General features: G+C 38.0%; 1 protein-coding gene across 1 annotated transcript in view; it reads right to left on the bottom strand.

Annotated features, from left to right (window-relative positions):
• Nucleotides 1-3,213: 3,213 nt before the first annotated feature.
• The window catches only part of ANKRD46 (ankyrin repeat domain 46), a 32,711-nt gene continuing 17,911 nt past the window's right edge, over nucleotides 3,214-18,013 (bottom strand). Inside the window, exons 3-5 of the mRNA XM_037503216.2 lie at nucleotides 16,828-17,165; nucleotides 8,376-8,534; nucleotides 3,214-5,219 (exon numbers count right to left, since the gene is read on the bottom strand). Coding sequence (XP_037359113.1) covers nucleotides 5,003-5,219; nucleotides 8,376-8,534; nucleotides 16,828-17,138 — 687 coding nt within the window. The 5' untranslated portion in view covers nucleotides 17,139-17,165 and the 3' untranslated portion in view covers nucleotides 3,214-5,002. The remainder of the gene's footprint in view (nucleotides 5,220-8,375; nucleotides 8,535-16,827; nucleotides 17,166-18,013) is intronic.

Here is an 18,013-nt window from a genome sequence, read left to right as displayed (position 1 = left end):
AACAAAGTATTATTTGATATGAATTGTTTTTCAAGAAGTGAAACTGCTCACTTAAAATGTTTAAGAGGCTATGATAGGGTTGTGGTGATTCTCCTTTTCAGAAACAAATGGAGGCTGGGTCACAGAGAAGCACACCCTGGGCTCATGACAGGACCAGCTGAATGAGCAGGGCAGTGTGTTGGTTAAATGCTGAAGTACACAGACGGCAAGGGCGAGTCTAACTTTGTGTATCTCGACACCAGCAACTTGTGAAGATTAAGAGTTAATGAGCAGTGTGTAGTGCGATCACTTAATAGCAAAGAATTCAGTAAAAGTAGTTAGGGTTGGACACTGTGATAATACAGACCAATCCAGCTTGACACTCACCTGAGTCTAAGGTGGGTTTTAGGGTAGTGCTTTCCCAAAAATTTTCTTCAAGAATGGAAATATTCTGTATCTGTGTTGTCCAATTGAGTAGCCTCTTGTGGCTACTGAGCGGTACACATGTAGCTAGTTTTATTTTGAAAAGTAAAATGGGCTTGGGTTTTAGGCTCTGATAATTGTGTTAACTGAACATCTAGCTGCAAGTCTAAATTCAGTGTCTAATAATCCATTGAAATTACCACAAGTGACAAATGGCTAGTGCTCTGGGTAGCAGATATAAAACTGTCATCAGGCAGAAAGTGGAGTGTTGATCCAAAACATCTTCTAAACAATGTTCTCTAAATATTGTTATCAGTTAAGTTTTTAAAGAGTATTAGGCAACAAAATACTCTAGGCTGCAATCCTTGACATCTAATAAGTATGGCCTGGTGAATGTAGACCCATGTCTTGGGCTGTGGAGCTGTCCAGTTGCGATGTGAAAAATCCAAAGAGGAACAGAATCCTGGCCTATCTGCGGCTGAGACGAGTCAAGATGGAACCCATGGCAAGGCCAGAAAACTGTTTTGAATCTACTTCAGAGCACAGAGGAATGGGCTTAATTTCAAAATTCAACTTCACCCAGTACACCTGGAACTGTTTCAACCTGACAGTTTTAAAAGTGGTTTAAGTAGATGCTGGACTTTTTCCAGTGTCTAACATTGAAAAATACTACTTCCTGGTGTACCCTCCAAGATTATTATTTGGAAAAGGTGCACCAAGATGACTAAATAAGTGTATTTTAGGTCCCAGATAAGAGAGAGCAATTACTGAAATTAGCAAAATGATTTAATGTACATCATAAAAGTAAAAATAATGGGAAATTGATAAAATGTATATTTCAATATTTATATGCTCAGGCACAAACACACTAGAAGTCACCAGGCCTATATATATATCATTATGTCAGTGACTCCATTAGCAATAGCAGCACTGCTGCCAGTGACAAGAGTTGTTCAAATAGGTACAATTCTTGTTCAAGTTTGGGACAAAAGAAGTAGAATCTTCCCTCAATTTTTTGAAAACTCAGGGTATATTAATTAAAACTGTATTAAAATACTTCAACTTAGATGTAAAATGAAGCTGGACTTGAAGCTCAGATAACTGACAGGGTTTTTTATTTTTTAACCCATATGAATGCTCAGCAAAAAATTCAAGTATGATGTGGGATGTGGAACAATTTGTTGTGCTAAATTGTCCTGTGTGCTGTGGGACATAAAACACTGATGGTTCCTGCCCAGTGCTTGCCAGCAGTACCTCCAGTCACCTCTATAGCCATTGGTCCAAACCAATCATAATCCTTCTACCAAGTAAATCATATTAATTTGACCAGTCACACCCCTACTGGACCTAATCAACCAGCACATATCATTAGCTATTCTGAGATTAGAACAAGAAACTGGGAGGATGTCTGACGGGGATTCACAGGGAAGTCTCCTAGCGGGGAACTACAGGGAAGATGGTCTCTGTCTTCTCCACTACAGCATTACAAATGGAGGTGAGACTTGAAAATTATGGATTCATCTCAGAATCAGCTGGAGGGTGAAACCAACAGGAGGGCAGAGCCACAGGCACAAGAGAACTGAACTAAATTTGGACTTGGGGTCTACCCTATGTCTGGATTCCAGTTACATAAATCAATAAATTTCCTATGGTTTAAATTACTTTGAATTTGGATTTTGGCTTCTTGCAACTGAAGGCACTTTGATAGATAAACAATTTCGTAAGTCGAAGACTGAGTCCTAGTTAATAAAGAAAACAACAGATAAATATTGTTCCTGGACTTCTATACCCAGGGGTAACAAAAAGCACCTATGCTATTTTTTAAACTTGAGGTAAATGTGAGGCAGGCTGTGCTGGCGGAGAGCCCACATGCTCTTATGTAAAGTGTTTCACACTCTTAAGACTCTGTATTTCTTCCATCAGGGACAGGCATACTATGAAATAATGATGCCACAGTTCACAAATGCAGCTTGTTAGAGTAAACTTGCAAAAGGTAAAAAGCTATTTTATCTGGAAAGAAAAAAATATAGGTGACCTTCAACAAGTTACTTAACCTTCCCTGTATCAGTTTACTCATCTTACAAACTGTGGAAGTGTGTGTGTATATTGGGGGGTGGGGTAAGGATGAAATGAGATGAGGTGTGTAATTGTTAGGGGGAAAAGGCTGTCCTAAAGCTAATTCCATACAGGCTTTGTGGACTCCACCCCCACTCCAGGCCAAAGCCAAAGACACTGGGAACTCCAAATCCCATCACCACCAAAGGGAAGGTGGCTGGGACCTGAGGGTGGGGTTAAGCAGCCAGGTTGGTATAAAGCCAGACACGTGGGCTTTGGAGGGGTCCCCCATTTTGACTCTCCGCCAGCTCACAGCTTCCGGCCAGCTCGGAGAGTGCCTTTGGGTTTCCAGGTCGGCGGATCGGGTAGGACACATTAAAGACTTTATTTCCCTATTTTCTCCCTGAGTTGTACATTTTCCTTATTTCCTTTCCCTTGTAAATAAACCTTTTATTAACCTTATGTGTGTGCCTGTAGTGGAGTATTCATAAGTCCCTTGTAAGCGCGCAGGTGAGGACCCACAGCCAAGCAACCCGTTCAATATTGGGGCTGCCCTGTAACATAATGACTTGTGTAACTGGGAATACTTAATCTTGGCAGTTAATATTACCCTGAAATCTATAATTCACCCAAATTAGTTTCAGAGCATTTACAAGGCATGAAATTTGACACACTTATCACATCAGGTTTGAAAAGAAGTTCTTTGTTTTTTAAGAAGCCAACTGCAATCCATTTTTAAAAAAGCTTAAATTAAAAGAAAAAAACAGTAAGAATATAGATTGTGATTAAGAGATTATAAAGACATTTATTGGTAGTACTGCTGAATGCTGAATGTAGAGAAATACAAAGAAATCAGCAATTAAAACATTAACCTTTAAGGAATGTGATATAGTCCATATATGCTAATCAATTTTGCATATTTGTTTAGATTTACAAACAAATGTAAAGCTAACTCCAAAGCTTTCATTCTAAATATACTTTGATTTTGAGTTCTAAGTGTTCCTCATTTTAAAGTACACCATTTTTGCTGTATTTCCATCAAATGTAATTTATTTTGTTTGTATCTAAGCTAAAAGCAAGACTCTGTGAGCTGATCCTGAAGCAGCCAGTTAAATCAGAAATTTTTGAGAGGATAAAGTCACATCCTAGATAGATAAATACAAAAGAGAAAATATCAAGCAGCAAAAAGAATCACAGAAATCTAATTCTATTCTAAAGTATAAACTCTAATTCTAGCAACAATTCAATTAGCAGTAGCTTAGATTACTTTGTTCTATAAAATAAGAATGTCAGTTCTTTTCACTACAACTTTCTGACTATACCTAATGAATAATTATCAAGTCTTTATTTTTTTTTTAATAATTCAAGAAAATGTCTTATACACAACAGAATCATTAACAAGAGATTTTCAAACACATTGCTGAAAGTTACAATATATTTTGGGTGCCAGATTTCAAATTCACAATATTATCATTCATAAAGAGTTTATGACACATAGCATAACGGTGTTCAATGCTGTTAGTTCAGAAATACTACATCCACTCTTGCCATCAGAGAATTACTGACACGGATCGGGGTGGTAGGACAATTCTAACATGGCTTCTAAACAGAATTGCACATAAAATGAAATAATTATGAGCTATGGTACAATTGTGACAACACAGCTAGCTTATAGAACTGTATTTTTTTTTACCACAATAATAGCACTACACAATTACAATGACAGTTAAATATCAGAATTATTTTTCCTTACTAACTACTGAGTAAAAAGTTTCTGATTGTATTTTTGATGACTACGCTTGAGAAACTGAACAAAATGAACTCCTAAGTCCAATTTTCTATAGATATTAGCCACAACCAAAGCAATTTACAAAAAAATCAAAATTATTCTAAAAAAATAAATACAAGATCAAATCAAATATTTTTGGAAAAAATACAGCTCATCTTCAAAAGTTCTATTTGGTTTGTGACTAGATTTAAAACTATTAAAACAAACCAAACAGATTCCAACAATACTGATTTACTGTACAGGATCTGAAAAAAATACTTCAAGTTTTAAGCTGAATGTTTCATTCTCTCCCCCGTTCCCAGATACTGCAAATAAAAAGATAAAAGGGGCTCTTGCAAAATTAAACAAAAACACCACCACCAACCAAAACTAATATTATAAGAAAACCTTTTTGAACACTTCACTGTAGTTGCTCCTATGTTAGGATAAGGTTTCTATAGCAAGGACTTCCTAGTCTCTTCCTTTCTCTTTCCTTCTTTCGCCATCTCCACGGGTTATCAGAATGTAGACTTTCCTAAGTGTACAGTTTCTGAAGAAGTCAGGTTGAGTCAGAGGTAGCTTTAGGATGAAGTATACTCGACTATAGTATGTAGTTAGTTCAAAAGATGTTTTTCTAAAAGGACTACAATACATAAAAATGCAAAAAAAAAAATTTGTACAGCCCTCACTGCCTTGCACTAAGAGAAAAATTTTGAGACACTGGGAACAAGTATTGGAAGCCAGGACACCTGCATGTGCCTCATCTCCTGAGCAACTTTAGTGCACCAGTTCTGGCTGGTTTTCTACAAAGGGGAGTACCCCACTCACATAGTAGGCGATGCCAAGAGACAGCAGAGCAATAACAAAGATCAAAAGCAACACCCTCCAGAAACCCAGATCTTCTACAAATTCTTGCCATGTGGTTCGGAAGCTGGACAGGACTCCTTCCCCTTGCTGTAGGTTGGGATTGAGCAGAGAATGGCTTTCCATGGCACTGTTAGAGAAGCAAAGAGAAAAGAAAGAACACGAAACACATTTTACCTATTTCAAAAATATGAAACGACAGGAACTGCTTTTAGAAAAGACCACCCTTACTACATGACACTTAGAAGATACATATATAATCTCACAGTCTAACTTAAAGTGTCAATTGCTAAACCACAATAATTATGCTTCTTGGTTTAATATCTAGCAGAGTCAAAATTAAAAATCCTTTCCTAGTAAAAGGCTCTCATGCAGAAGACTTGAAGTCATATGAGTTGTTTCATCAGATGCTAAACCAAAACACATATTGACTATTTTAAGTTTAGAAGAATTCAATACGGACATTCAGTTTGAGAATTCATGGTAGTAAAAATAAGCAAAGAGGGTAAATCTAAAAAATTTAGGCAGTGTATAAATCTTAAAAGGAGATTTGTATTTAGTTCAATAATCTGACCAATGAAGGAATATCTTCCTTTAACTGCAATCCTCTAGTCATGAATTCTAAACAGTTTCCTCCTACTGGTTTTGTCTTAATAATACACAGTTTATTTCTCTTCTGCCTAATTGCAAAGTCTAGCACAAATACCATGAAAATACTGATTCTGGTTTTCAGAACCATATTAACGAGAAATATGAATGCTACAAAAAGAGAACAATATATCTGAGTTTAGTATTTAGAAAGGCACATTGTGATGAATTCAAAACTCTAAGGGATTATCACTCAGATGATGTTACAAAATGTGGGCCCAATAACAAGTATCCCACAGTCACAGTATGACTAAAGTCACTGTAACCATAATTATATTATCAAGTATTTAACCCCCTTCTCTGCATATCCATCCAACCATCTGAGCACAGTGGACTCAGCATAAAACAACTTCTTAGAGTATGGTTCACCATGCAAGATAGATATCTTTTTTAACTCACAATTTTAATTCACTTTTGGACACTATTTATTATAGGTCTTCCTGGCTGTATCAGTATTAGAGAGCTTCTCTAATCATACAAGGCTGATTTCCTAAAGGCCAGTGTGCTTGACATCCAAACTTTCTTTATATTAAAAGATGTTTATTCTCTGAATAACACCAGACACTTTCATGGGAGTCTGTACCAATACAGAAATTTAAGAAAACTCAAATAAGAGAATTTCAGTTGAGTATCTTCTATGAGCTCATGAAGACTGCCAATTGGAATTTTCTAATGACTGTACTCAGTGATATGTTTTCCATTGTCCAGGAAACGCTGATGCTAGCTGATGGTGTGCCCGTGAGCATATGTAATATTTTGTTTGTACATGTTGTGACCTACACTGTTTTTGCCATCCCATACCAACAAAGTAAAAGGGAACTAAATTAAATTTAGGACACATGGAGGAGTGGGAAATAGGAATATTCCACTGGATAGACGACGCTATTTATCCATTCTTCAGTTGATGGACTTTTGGGTGGTTTCCACTTTTTGGCTATTAGGAATAATGCTTCTATGAACATCTGTGAACAAGTTTATGTGTGGACATGTTTTCAGTTTTCTTTGGTCTACACCTAGAAGTGAAATTGTTGTGTCATGTGGTAACACTATGCAACTCTTTGAAGAACTGCCAGACTGCAAAGCAACTCTACTATTTTACATTCCTATCAGCAGTATATGAGTGTTCCAAGTTCTCCACACCCTCACCAACATTTGTTATTATCCATCTTGTTTATTACAGCCATCCTAGAGGGTATGAAGTCCTAGTTCACTGTGGTTTCAACAAGCATTTTAAGGCAACTAATGATGTTGACTTAAAGCCTTTTAATTTAAGTTTCAACCACTGCATTTCTCTCTTGACATTAAGAGGCAGGCAAAAAATACGACAACCAGGTAGAACATGTATTAATAATCCAATTTTTGAAGAACTGGCTTTACACAATGCTATAAATAATATAATTTCGCATGCTGAATAATACAAATTTTCAAATACCTGTTGAAATGGCAGGTATATGAAAGAAGCAGGGTTAAATATTGCTCATCATTTCTTAGTTAATAAGTAATCACAGCTAAGGCAAAATAAAGTTAAAAATATATTTCTGATAAAGAGGTGCTAAGAAAATAGTTATTAACAAACATACCAAATGAGGTCCAAAAAACATCAAGCAAAACCACATTCAAAGACATTTTTCATAGTAAAGAAATTTAAAGTCATTTACTACCATTTTATAGAAAGATGAAGACAAATTTCAAGTTATTTTGGAACAACATGATCTGTAACTTAATGTTATTAAAATGCTACAACATTCTAACTATAGATTCTGACTATAGATTCAGAGTACACAGGTGAGAGAAAAAGTACTTGTGAATCCATCTTTGACTTACAACAATGATCCTAATGGTAGAAGTGGGCTAATGATGCTAAATCCAAGCTCTGGTCAGTCAGCTACTGATAAATAGCCGATAAAGGCCCTTGAAGTACATTCCACTGAAAATTTTAGGAGACTATATAGTTAAGTCCATCATTCTTTCACCTAGTATGATCTGGAAGGCCTGAAAATCCATGACCATCAACCAAACTACATGGTAGTACAACTGAGTCTAACCTAGCAATTTTATCTGTCATGCCAGTGAAGCCAAGAGAAAGATGGTTTTTCACCTTTGCAGGCTCCATGAGTAGCATCCTAAACTGCTTTTTGATGAGAAGCGATGAAATATTTTTAAGACTCAGTCAGTCACCATATCTTAGCTTAAATTACTTACAAGAGCACAAATTTCATTTGTTCCAACTTATGTGAAAGTCATTTATATTCCCATTTTACTTTCCTTATCACCCCTATTCCTATCTTTGAAACTACCATTATTCTTTTCAATATTATTCTAGTTTCAGACTTACTTATCTTTCTGCTCCTTTTTTTAAATTCCAATCTTTTTGTGACACCCCTACTTAAAATTCTAAACTCCTATTTCCTTCTCTCATATCCAATATAGCAGGCTTCCTAGCACAGTGGCTAACAGTGCATGGGCACATGGTATTCTCTCTGTTAACAGCTTCTCAATTGTAATCTGGAGCCATATAAAATTCAAAGAAAGCATCAAAGTTCTGTACTTGAAAGCATATGAACAGAAAACTCACAATGTCATAAAAGATCCAAATCCTTAAAATGACTTGCCCCTTCAAAAATTATATCGTAAATACCTCTCACTCTCTGCTGTTTGCATGGTTTCCAGTTTTGAGTGGGTTCCTCTGTTAAATCCTTTTACCTCTTGTTCTTCCAAAGATTCCAGCAATCGAATGACATCTTTATTCACTCCCCTGCGCTTTGCCAGAACTAATGGTGTAGCACCTTGATGGTTGCTAAAAAAAATTCATATAAATAAAAAGACAAACATAGCAATTGTGTTATATTGTTGGTAGATATTTGTGTAGATTTTAGTTGAGATGAATCCAATTAACTCACAATTAAAACCCAGAGAGCTGGGCGGATCAACATGGCGGCAAGGAGACGCTGCGAGTAAGATCTCCCATTAAAAAGGAAGTTAATAGGGAGGAAAAGCGGCAGGTCCCAGTGGGAACTGGGACATGGAGGATAAACGGGTGACTCCAGCAAACTGCCGGAAGAGGAAAGTTGCCATAGAAGAGGACTAGAAGGGAGGAAAGCTCAGAATCCTGCTACCCTCCCCCACCCACAAAGTTGGCACTCTCCAACCAACAGAGAGGAGGAAAAAACAAAAAAACTAAAACAACCAACAAGAACAAACTATGCATCAAGCGGGACTGTGAGTGGAAAGGAACTATTTCAGCCACCACACCCCGTGAACTGTGAACTGGAGCTGTGGAGAACCCTGTAGGATTTGCTGCGGAGGTGAGTGAAAGGCTCCAGGTGCCATTAGAGAAAAACAAAGACTCCAGGAGACCTACACACAGCCCCAGGCCAGCCGGTAAGCTTGTGAGGAAAAGCCACGCGCTTGAAAAGGATACGCGGATCGCGGCTGCCCAGGTCCCCATGCCTGCGACCTAGCTTGCGGGGAGACGCTTGGGGGCCCTCACTGAGGTAAATGTCCCTCACTGAGTAATCAGAAACCAGGCGCCCGGACACGGGAGCAGGGTGCAGAAGGAGCCATTTCTGCGGACACTGAACTGGGCTACAGCCCGCATCCTGTACTTGAGGGCTTTGGAACTGAGACCCGGAGCATGAAATTCAGGGCGTGGGATCCCCATGACCGTGGGGCACAAGGAGACACAGCACCCCAAAGCTGTTGATGCTTTCCCCACCACTCCCACTCTGTTCCCCTGTCCCACGGGGTAAAAAAAACAGCTCCCCAAGGACACCAGGAGAGATCTCTGGCACCACCTAGCGACCAGAAAAAAAATCACCAACACCCCATAGAATAGGGACCTTTCTTCAGTAAAGACTGCTTGAAACAGGCAGAAGGCTCCCAGAGGAGTCAGAGGTGAGCTGGGAAGTTCGCCCAAGCCAGGCCCCTTCTGACCAGCAGTCCGAACCCAGAGGCGGAGTGGGAATCCAGGACCGGGGCAGACCTGGCACGCAGAAGAGTGTGCCTGTCTCTGAATCGCCATTTTAGAATAGGGACCTTTCTTCAATAAAGACTGCTTGAAACAGCCAGAAGGCTCCTGGAGGAGCCAGAGGTAAGCTAGTAAGTTTGCCCATGCCACGCTCCTTCAGGCCAGCAGTCCGAACCCATAGGGGGTGCAGGCACCCACGGCCAGGGCAGACAGGGCACACGGAAGAATGTACCTGTCTCCAAAGCACCATTTTAGAACAGGGACCTTTCTTCAATAAAGACTGCTTGAATCTGGCAGAAGGCTCCCTGTAGAGCCAGAGGGAGAAGGTTCCCTGCACAGTCAGAGGTGAGCTGAAGGTCCCCACAAGCCCGGTCCCACCTGGCAGGAAGTTGGAGCCCAGAGGAGGATCCAGAGATTTGGATTTGGGAGCTGCCCCACCTCCAGAGAAGTCTGTGGGACATCAAGACGTACCTTTTTAACTAAACACAGAAGGAGGAGAGATTCTGTGACAGTGACCATTAACATACTCAAAGTACCACTGCCTCACTAGACTTCTGGCGTAACAGTTTTTGACTTGTTTGGATTGCCAGTTTCTGAAACTCCTGAAAGAACACACCAAAAGATGCCAGCCAGTACCAGCGGCACAGTGTCCCAACGCATAAGGCAAATTAGAAGACAGGCAGCAGAGAAAAGAAAAACTACAAGCAAAGTAGCAATGCCTCAGAGAAAAAACACACCACAAAAAAACAAACCACCCACCGGTTTGCAACTACAGTGAGTTGAAGAACTTCTGAGCCTTCCAGAAAAAGAATTTAAAATTGCCGTGATGGGGCCTCCCCGGTGGCGCAGCGGTTGAGCGCTGGGTTGCGAAGCTGCCCACAGCCTCTGCAGCGCCGGTTCGATCCCAGGCTGCTCCCAGGCCACTGGAGGAGGGTCCCACATGGCGCGCGGACCTCTCCTGCCGCCCGCTGCTCCCCTCAGCAGTGTACTTCGGTCCTTCTGCCTGCTCTGCTCCCCGCTCTGGCTCTGGTGAATTCTCTCACCCTCCCGCGCTTCTGACTGTACCCAGTGCATGTATAAATAAATAAAATGAAATAAATAAATAAATCTAAAAAAAAAAAAAAAAAAAAAAAAAAAATTGCCGTAATGAAAAAACTGATGGAAGTCATTAAGGAAAGCAATACTCAGAAGAATGAAACTGAGTCCCTAAAGAGGGAAATGAAGGAAATGCAGGAGATCAAAGGATTAACAGAAGAGCTAAAGAATGCTGGAAAAAGCAGTGATAACAGAATAGAGGAAATGGAAGAACGAATAAGCACTCTCGAAGACACAGAAATAAAAAGAACCAAAACAGAGAAGGAAAGAGAAGTACAAAGGAAAAAGACCGAAGAAAGACTTTGGGAACTATCTGACTCCATGAGGAAAGGAAATATAAGAGTTATAGGAATCCAGAAGGAGAGGACAGAGACCTAGGAACAGAGAAAATATTCAAGGAAATAATTGAAGAGAACGTCCCAAACATGAAGAAGGAACTGAAAATTGATATACAAGAAGCAAGAAGAACACCAGACTTCCATGATGAAAGGAAAAATACAGCAAGACACATAATAGTAAAGCTCCCAAGAATCCAAGACAAGGAAAAAAAAAATGAAGCTGACAAGAGAGAAGAAACAGATAACATACAAAGAAAAACCAATCAGACTGACATCAGACTTCTCCGAAGAAACACTACGGACAAGGAGAGAGTGGAGGGACATAGTCAACAGACTTCAAGACAACAGATGCCAATCAAGAATACTCTATCCTGCAAAGCTTTCCTTTCTCTATGAAGAAAGAATAAGGACTTTCCCAGACAAACAGAAACTCTGGAATTTCATTACGACTAAACCCCCACTCCAAAAAACACTACAAGAAGTCCTAAAGCCAGAATCTCAGAAGGACAAATAACAACGAAAGAAGGCCAAAAAATAAAAAATTTATTAAAAGAATAAATAAATAAAATCAAAGGAAAGACAAACACAAAGGCAAATACAGATGCTAACATATCAATATTAACTCTAAATGTAAATGGACTAAACTCTTCAATAAAAAGACACAGAGTCGCAGGCTGGATTAAGAAACAAAACCCAACCTTTTGCTGTCTCCAGGAAACACATTTAGCTACAAAAGATAAAAATAGACTCAAAGTTAAAGGATGGAAAACAATCCTACAAGCAAATGGACCAAAAAAGAAAGCAAGAACAGCTATACTTATATCAGATAAAACAGATTTCAAACTCAAAAAGGTAAAAAGAGACCCCAACAGTCACTACATTATGATCAAGGGGACAATACTTCAAGAAGAAATAACACTCATTAACATATACTCACCAAACGAAGGAGCACCAAAATATATCAGACAACTGTTGTCATCTTTGAAAATAAACATCAGAGAAAACACGTTATGTAGTAGGAGACTTCAACACACCACTATCAACAATGGATAGATCAACAAGACAAAAAATAAGTAAAGACACTAAAGCTCTAAATAAGGATCTAAAGTGATTGGGCTTAACAGACATCTATAGAACACTAAACCCAAAAAAATCTGAGCACACATTTTTCTCAAGCGCACACAGATCGTTCTCCAGGATCGATCACATACTGGGACACAAGACAAACATCAACAGATACACCAAGACTGAAATCATACCAAGCATCTTTTCTGACCATGAAGGCATCAAACAAGAAATAAACCATAAAAAGAAGGCAAGGAACTCTTCTACCTCATGGAGATTGAAACCCACACTACTGGAAGACCACTGGACTAATGAGATCAAAGAAGAAATTAAAAAATTCTTTGAATTGAATGACAAGGAGGACACCAATTTCCTAAATGCATGGGATGCAGCAAAAGCAGTAATAAGAGGAAAATATATAGCGAGAGGCTCACATCAAGAAACAAGAAAGAACTCAAAGAAACAACCTAATCTCGAAGCTCAAAGAACTAGAAAAAGAACAACAAAAAAACCCCAAAACCAGTAGAAGAAAAGAAATAATAAAAACCAAAGCAGAAATAAATGAAATTGAAACTAAAAAAAACAATCCAAAAGATCAATGAAAACAAGAGCTGGTTCTTTGAAAAAAAAAAAAAAAATAGACAAACCCTAGCCAGGCTCACAAAGGAAAAAAGGGAGAAAGCACAAATAAACAGGATCACAAATGAAAGAGGAGAAATCACAATGGACACAACAGAAATCAAAAGAATAATCAGAAACTATTATGAACAGTTATATGGAAACAAGTTCAACAATCTAGAGGAGATGGACAAATTCCTACAACTCTACAATCACCCAAAGCTAGATAAAGAAGAAATAGAACACCTAAACAGACCAATTACAAGCAGCAAAACTGAAATGGTAATCAAAAACCTTCCCAAAAACAAAAGCCCAAGACATGATGGATTTACAAATGAATTCTACCAAACATTCAGAAACGAATTAGTGCCTATCCTTCACAAACTCTTCCAAAAAATTGAGAAGGAAAGGATAATATCAAACACGTTCTATGAAACCAACATTACACTAATACCAAAACCGAACAAGGACAACACAAAAAAGAAAACTACAGGCCAATCTCGCTAATGAACACTGATGCAAAAATCCTCAATAAAATTTTAGCTATCAGAATCCAACAATGTATCCATAAGATAATTCACCACAACCAAGTAGGATTCGTTCCAGGGACACAAGGATGGTTCAACATCCAAAAATTAATCAACGTTATCCAACACATCAACAAAAAGGAATATAAAAACCATATGATAGTATCAATAATGCCAAGAAAGCTTTTGACAAAGTGCAATGCCCATTCATGATAAAAGCCCTTGAAATTCTTGGGATACAAGGAACATACCTCAACATCATAAAGGCCATATATGACAAGCCAACAGCCAGTATCATTCTCAATGGTGAAAAGCTGAAAGCATTCCCATTAAGATCTAGAACAAGACAAGGATGTCCACTCTCACTACTGCTTTTCAGTATAATACTGGAAGTCCTAGCCAGAGCAATAAGACAAGAGAAAGACATACAAGGAATCCAAATAGGAAAAGAAGAAGTCACACTATCACTATTTGCAGATGATATGATAACATACATAGAGAACCCCAAAAACTTCACAGAAAAACTAATTGAACAAATCAATCAGTTCAGTAAAGTGGCAGGATACAAAATCAACACGCAAAAGTCAGTAGCCTTCCTATACACAAACAATAAATCTGAAGAAGAAGAAATCAAAAAACCCATCCCTTTTATTATCAAAACAAAAAAAAAAATCAAATACTTGGGAATAAATCTAACAAAAGAGGTAAAGGACCCATACAAAGAAAACTATAAAACACTGTTAAAAGAAATAGAAGAAGACACAAAGAAATGGAAAGACATCCCCTGCTCATGGATTGGAAGAATAAACATTATTAAAATGGCCATCCTACCAAAGGCAATATACAGATTCAATGCTATTCCAATCAAAATCTCAATGTCATTCTTCAAAGAAATAGAACAATTATTGATGAAATTCATATGGAATCACCAAAAACCCCGAACAGCCAAAGCTCTCCTGAAAAAAAAAGAAGGGAATGGAGGCATCACACTCCCAGACTTCAAACTATACTACAAAGCCATAATCATCAAAACTGCATGTTATCGGAACAAGAACAGACACACAGACCAATGGAATCCAGAAATAAACCCACAGAAAATCCAGAAATAAACCCACAGATTTATGGTCAACTAATCTTTGGCAAAGGAGCAAAGAATATGCATTGGAGCAAAGAAAGTTTGTTCAATAAATGGTGCTGGGAAAACTGGGTCGCTACATGCAAAAGAATGAAGCTTGACTACTACCTAACACCATGCACAAAAACCAACTCAAAATGGATTAAAGAACTATACATAAGACCTGAAACCATAGAATACATAGAAGGAAATATAGGCGAAACACTACGTGATATGCACATCAAAGACATCTTTACAGACACATCACCCAAAGCAGTGATAGCGAAGGCAAAGATAAACAGCTGGAACTACATCAAATTAAAGAGCTTCTGCACAGCAAAAGAGACAATAACCAAAACAAAGAGAAACCCCACCGACTGGGAGAACATTTTTGCACACAACACTAATGATAAAGGACTGATCACAAAAATCAACAAAGAGCTGATGAGACTCAACAAAAACAAAGAAAATAATCCAGTCAAAAAATGAGCAGAAGAGCTAAAAAGAAACTTCTCCAAAGAGGAAATGCAAATGGCAAACAGGCATATGAAAAAATGTTCAACATCACTTGTAATCAGGGAAATGCAAATCAAAACTACAATAAGATATCATCTCACACCAGTGAGAATGGCACATATTAAAAAAACCAGCAACAACAAATGTTGGCGAGGTTGTGGAGAAAAAGGAACTCTCCTGCACTGTTTGTTGGTGGGAGTGCAAACTGGTCCAACCACTATGGAGAGCTGTGTGGAGATTTCCCAACCTGCTAAAGATGGAGCTCCCACATGATCCAGCAATTCCACTCCTAGGTAATTTACCCAAAGGACACAGAAACATCAATTCCAAAGAGCACCTGCACCCCTATGTTTATAGCAGCACTATTTACAATAGCGAAGCTTTGGAAACAACCCAAATGCCCAAAAATAGATGACTGGATCAAGAAGATGTGGTACATAGACACCATGGAATATTACTCAGCATTCAAAAAAGATAAACACATGCAATTTGCAGCAACATGGATGGCGCTGGAAGGGATCATGCTCAGCGAAATAAGCCAGAAAGAAAAAGAAAAATACTGGATGGTCTCACTCATAGCAGGAATCTAGAAAACTTAAATAAGGGACCAGGAAAATGAATAACTATAAGAAAGTGAAAATCAAAATCAACAAAAAACTATGAACCAGAGACACTCTATGGGGGGTGGGGGGGCGGGGAGGGGAAGGATTTGGGTCAAAATAAGGGGGTTGCAGTTGTATGGGGAATATAAAAATAAAATTTATTTTTAAAAAAAAGAGAATAACTATATGAAAGAAAAAATCAAAATCAACAAACAACTATGAACCAGAGACACTCCATAGGGGGTGGGGGGCGGGGAAAGGAAGGATTGGGGTCAAAATAAGGGAGTTGTAATTGTATGGGGAATATAAAAATAAAATTTAAATTAGAAAAAAAATTAAAACCCAGAGTGGAACCAACAAATGAGGAGGAATTTGAATTTTGAATTAACCTATTTTTTCCTTCTAGAAAAAAAGGAAAAATACTATACAGTAAAAGAGTGGTTTCATGAGAAGAAAATAAAAAGGGCATCTTCCCAGAAAGTAATTGAAAAGTCTAGTTCCTAATTCATTCTTATCTGACATTTACGTTTTAGAGGAAGAGTGCATGTAAAAAAAAAAGTCTGAGAATTTGAGGGAAAAAGCACATCATAATATCAACAAGTTAGGACAATATATAATTGCAATTTAAAGATCAGGATCAGTTTTAAATGTGGTCTGACATTTTTCCCATGCAAAAGATAAAGTATCTCTAAAAAAAACCAATAAAACACAACTTCTTCATATTGTTCAGTACAAAAAGGACTCTGAGCCCCAGAGAGATTTATGGATGGTATAGAACTAGGTTCAAATTCCAGCTTTGTTACTTACTAGCTAGTAACCTTTATTCAGACATTTAACCCCTTTCCTTTCAACTATTTTACCTAAAAAATGAAGATAACTCCTGAAGAGCTATTTATTCTGAGTATTAAATGAGCTAACATAAGTAAACACAGTGCCCAACCCATAATAGATTTTCAACAAATGTTAGTTCTTTTCTTCTTTTCCCCTTTTCTTAGAACACACAATTAATTAGTAGCCGAACCTGGCAACTATTTCCACAGAAAAACATAAACACTGCTTCAACATATATCTAGAAGTCAGTTCCTTATACCTTAGTTCTCCTAACAAGATTACACCATCCTCAATGCCTTTTTGAACTTGTTACTAAGGTTGATCAAAGAGGAAACAAAATCAAGAGTCCTTGATCAGACCTCTGGCTGAGAAATAATGGTAAGAAATAGATAGACTTCAAAACCACAGATTACTTACCAAATATCAATTTTGAGTCCATTGGAAACCAAGAATTGAATAGTATCTACGTGGCCACAGAGATGAAGAGCTGTGTTTCCTTGATAATCTGTGGCCAGAAGATCAGCACCAAATTTATGCAATAACTGGCAGATGTCTACATTCCCTCGGGCTGCTGCAAGGTGAAGGCCTGTTCTGCCCCTGCTGTCACGAATATTAGGGTCAAAGCCACTTTCCAAAAGCCGCTTGGAATAGTTAAAGTCTCCATCAATACAAGCTTGTAGCAAGGGGACATTAGTCTGAGAAGAATCATTTACAAAAACATAGGACATTGTTCTGAGGTGGTGAAGGGAATACGCCTGTAAGGAAATATGAATGAGATTCAGTGACATCGAACTACATCAAGACAATGAAGTCATTTGGAAAAGCACTAATATGTATGTATGCTGGATCAAAACTGCAATTAAATTACTATAAAACTCCATTTTGCTTTTCACCAAGCAAAAAGATTAAGAGATGTTTTAAAACTTAAACAAGGTGTAATTGTTTAGATGTAAGTTTGTTGCATTGTCAGAAGACAGATAATGTGAGCCTTAAATATCAAAGAATTACCTATACATACACATGAGAGCTACTGCTGGTAGAGATGTGTCTTAATGAATTCAATATTCTATATGGTACACAGATTACCTACTCAAAAGCTAAGTCAGCATGAAAAAAAATAAAAAAATAACTTAATTCACAGTAAGGACCCAGTGAACATTGTGTTTATAGAACAAACATCAAATTTTAACAGAAAAACTAAGGAAAGCAACAAACCCAATTAAAAATTGTAAGTAAATGAAGTCAGTATATGAAGTATATGAAGTTTTTTCTTGTATAACCTATTCTGCTGCTTTATTGTTATCTAAATATCCAACTTTGCCAAAACCTTGTCTGAGGACTGAGGAAAAACAGATCTGTCTGGGAATACAGAAGAGGGACAAAGATGTAATTCCCACTGTGTCCACTTTAACATTTCATCTCTTTGAGTAACCTGGCTTCACCCACTCAGTTTATCCACATCTCTTTTACTGTCACATCCCTGCCTCACTGGTAAGGGGTGTGGGGAGAGAGGGAGGGAGAAAAAGCGTTTAGTTTCATTTAAGAGACTTTACTAAGAAATTGCAGAGAAAACACAAACCACAGTAAGAAACACAAAGGCAGA

The sequence above is a fragment of the Talpa occidentalis genome, unplaced genomic scaffold (genome assembly GCF_014898055.3).
Source record: "Talpa occidentalis isolate TD23 unplaced genomic scaffold, MPIMG_talOcc4v2.1, whole genome shotgun sequence".
Classification (NCBI taxonomy): domain Eukaryota; kingdom Metazoa; phylum Chordata; class Mammalia; order Eulipotyphla; family Talpidae; genus Talpa; species Talpa occidentalis.
The sequence above is the reverse complement of the archived record's forward strand: the minus strand, read 5'-3'. Positions and strand labels throughout refer to the sequence as shown.